The sequence below is a fragment of the Octopus bimaculoides genome, chromosome 11, assembly GCF_001194135.2.
Source record: "Octopus bimaculoides isolate UCB-OBI-ISO-001 chromosome 11, ASM119413v2, whole genome shotgun sequence".
Taxonomy (NCBI): Eukaryota; Metazoa; Mollusca; class Cephalopoda; order Octopoda; family Octopodidae; genus Octopus; species Octopus bimaculoides.
Genome location: NC_068991.1, coordinates 25,033,204 through 25,036,166, shown reverse-complemented (window position 1 = coordinate 25,036,166; position 2,963 = coordinate 25,033,204). Strand labels below are relative to the sequence as shown.

Sequence of the window (2,963 nt, the reverse complement as noted above, 5' to 3'; positions counted from 1 at the left end):
GTATACATATACATACGTAAATAACCTCTAAGCAGTCCTGAAGCCAAACAGATCCTGCTAAACCATCCAGCCCATGCCAGCATGAAAAATGTATGTTAAATAATGATGATGATATACATGCACACATATACAAAGCATTATAATGAAATATTGTACAACAAACTAAGATATTTGACAAAATTACTCCCACTAAATGAAAGCTTGAATATAATTATTTGTTGTTGATGCACTTTAGCTCCAAACTTATATTTTTCAATTATATATTATTTCCTGAAATTCTTTTCTCAGTGGCAGTACATTGTTGTTTAGCTCTAAGAAAACCGATTAAGAAAACCCTTTGATTGAATATATTCAAGTTATTATCATACTGTTATTTTCAGGAATTGGGTAATGAGGACTGCACTATCCAATGAGTTGCTCCCTTTTCAAGATATTAAAGTGTGATATGTGGAAAATTTAACTGCTGATTTTAGCAGATCAAACATCCACATATAGCCTCTCTCATTAATTCAAGTGGCAGTGAGCCAATACAAACAATAGAGGCTCTTAGAGTGTTTTTGTCTACTTTCTTTTCATTCCATGGTGAACTTTAGTCTACTTTGTCTATTAATAAATTAGTAAAATAAATACCAATCTAATAAATACCATATTGTAGGTGCATGGCTCAGTGGTTAGAGCGTCGGGCTCACAATCGTGAAGTAGTAAGTTTAATTCTTGGACTGGGTTGTGTGTTGTGTTCTTGGGCAAGACACTTTATTTCATGTTGCTCCAGTAACTCAGCTGTAGAAATGAGTTGTGATGTCACTGTATAGGCCTTTGCCTTTCCCTTGGATAACATCAGTAGCATGGAGGGGACAGGCTGATATACATGGGTGACAGCTTGTCTTCCATAAAACAACTTTGCCCAGACTTGTGCCTCGGAGGGGAACTTTCTAAGTACAATCCCATGGTCATTCATGACCGAAGGGGATCTTTACCAATAAGTGCCAAAATAAGTACTAAACTTTAATAAATAAATTTCCAAAATGCTGCCCTTATCTTTCATTCAAAAAGCAGATAAGTCTAAAAGAATTTAACAATTAATGACAAAGCAGATAGCTAATTCATCTAAAAGGAAGAAAATATCTAAAGAGTGAAAATAAATGATGCTCAGAGAAGAAATCTGTCATAAAAAGAAGGGTTGCTTACAATACAGAGATTAACACATCATGAGGAACTGTGTTGATCTCATTAGGTTCAGACACAGCTTGTGAAGAGCAGGGAACAGGGACACAACTCATTCTCCAGATCATATCAACAGAAAAAAAAGCTCAACCACCTCTATAGAGGCCCTCTCATGTGACATACTGAACGTTTTTGCTACAGTGTAAGGAAAATGCTTTGTAGTGAATGAGTATATAGATTGAAACTGACACCAGTGTATTACCGATACTAAGTTTACTGGCCTATGTAGAGATAAGAAAGACAAAGGACAGCATGTTGAAATTTGAACATGAACTGCAGATTTTGAAAAGAAATCGATCTTAAAAGGGAAAGTTGCCAATAGCATTGTGGTGAACACAAGTGAACTACTTTATAGGTAACTAATAGCAGCTAAATCTCCCTCAAATCACAACCTAGCATCTTGATATAAAAAAAAAAAAAGAAGATATATTAATCTTTTTTTTTTATGATCAGTGTCTGAAAATAGACATGATGGTCATGGCTAGCATGCTAGGTCAGCTAAATCAAGATTGACTAAGAGCTAAACACCAATAACAATAATACATCAATCCAACAGTAAATGCAAGCAATAAGAATGACCTCTTGGTACCAGCAATTATCAATTCCACCAAATGGCCATTACAAAAACAAAAATCATACATGTCCAATGAAGTGAAGACATTCTAAATGGAACCTAATTAACAGCTAATCAGATACATGTGACTAAGTGTAATTTATACTTACTTCAAGAATTTCTCCTTTTATAACAGTTAATTCCTTGGTATTTTTCTTCTGTCGATAATGTGTTACCTCACAAAATCTGCAAGAATAAAATTCAACATGTCTTATTTTAATAGATTCTGAGTAGGCTTCCTTACTTGAGTGGTCATGTGGGGGTAAGATATGATTCTAAGGAATTCCAGTTTTTAAGGATTTGACAGTGCATGTCATACTGTAGAGTAAACGATATATGTATAATGTTTGTCATATTGTAAAGAGCAGTGCTTCTCAAGCTTTTCAAACTAATGTTCCTTCATTTTACTAATATTTCTTCAATCTCCTCTTGCTACAATGCATGCATGCATGCATCCATCCATCCATCCATCCATACATACATCCATACATACATACATACATACATTAAATATAAAGAAAGTCAGGAGGTATGAAATGAATGTATTTATTTCACCAGTTGGTATCCATAGGATGACAACCATTGTGTAGTTTGTAGCCTGTCCCACTAAAGGAGCTTTTTTGTGGTTATTACCAGATTAGATAAATCCATATTAAATTTATATATATAAATGTTTATATTTATATAAAGGGCATTATTACAGAAAAATAATAACGCCACACAGTGGACTTCTCAAAATAACCATCTGTCGGATACGTAGTGTGTTCGTTTTTGGTGAGGTGAGAATTCTGTTTATTTGTATATATTTTTGGGACAATACTGTGCTGATAAACGAAATCTATATTCATTCTAGTAATCGCGAAATCGGTTCATACACAGTTAAGTTTATTTAAAAGAAAGTTGGTCATCTTCTGTTGGTTGTTTTTCCTCGCATTAGGTACTAAATGTGGTTATTTTGAGAAGCCCACTGTGTGGCGTTGTTATTTTTCTGTAATAATGCCCTTTATATAAATATAAACGAATAATTATATTCTTGGGAATAGAAATTTCCCTTATGAATTTTTTTACACACTGGCTTCTTGATAAAATTCTTGTAAAAGAGTTTTATCCTTTTTTGAATTTATAA

The 2,963-nt window shown here is 33.5% G+C and overlaps 1 protein-coding gene across 1 annotated transcript in view; it reads right to left on the bottom strand.

Moving 5' to 3' along the window:
• Positions 1 to 2,963, bottom strand: part of LOC106882432 (epidermal growth factor receptor kinase substrate 8-like protein 2) — a 38,710-nt gene that overhangs the window by 31,356 nt on the left and 4,391 nt on the right. Inside the window, exon 4 of the mRNA XM_052971643.1 lies at positions 1,948 to 2,023. Coding sequence (XP_052827603.1) covers positions 1,948 to 2,023 — 76 coding nt within the window. The remainder of the gene's footprint in view (positions 1 to 1,947; positions 2,024 to 2,963) is intronic.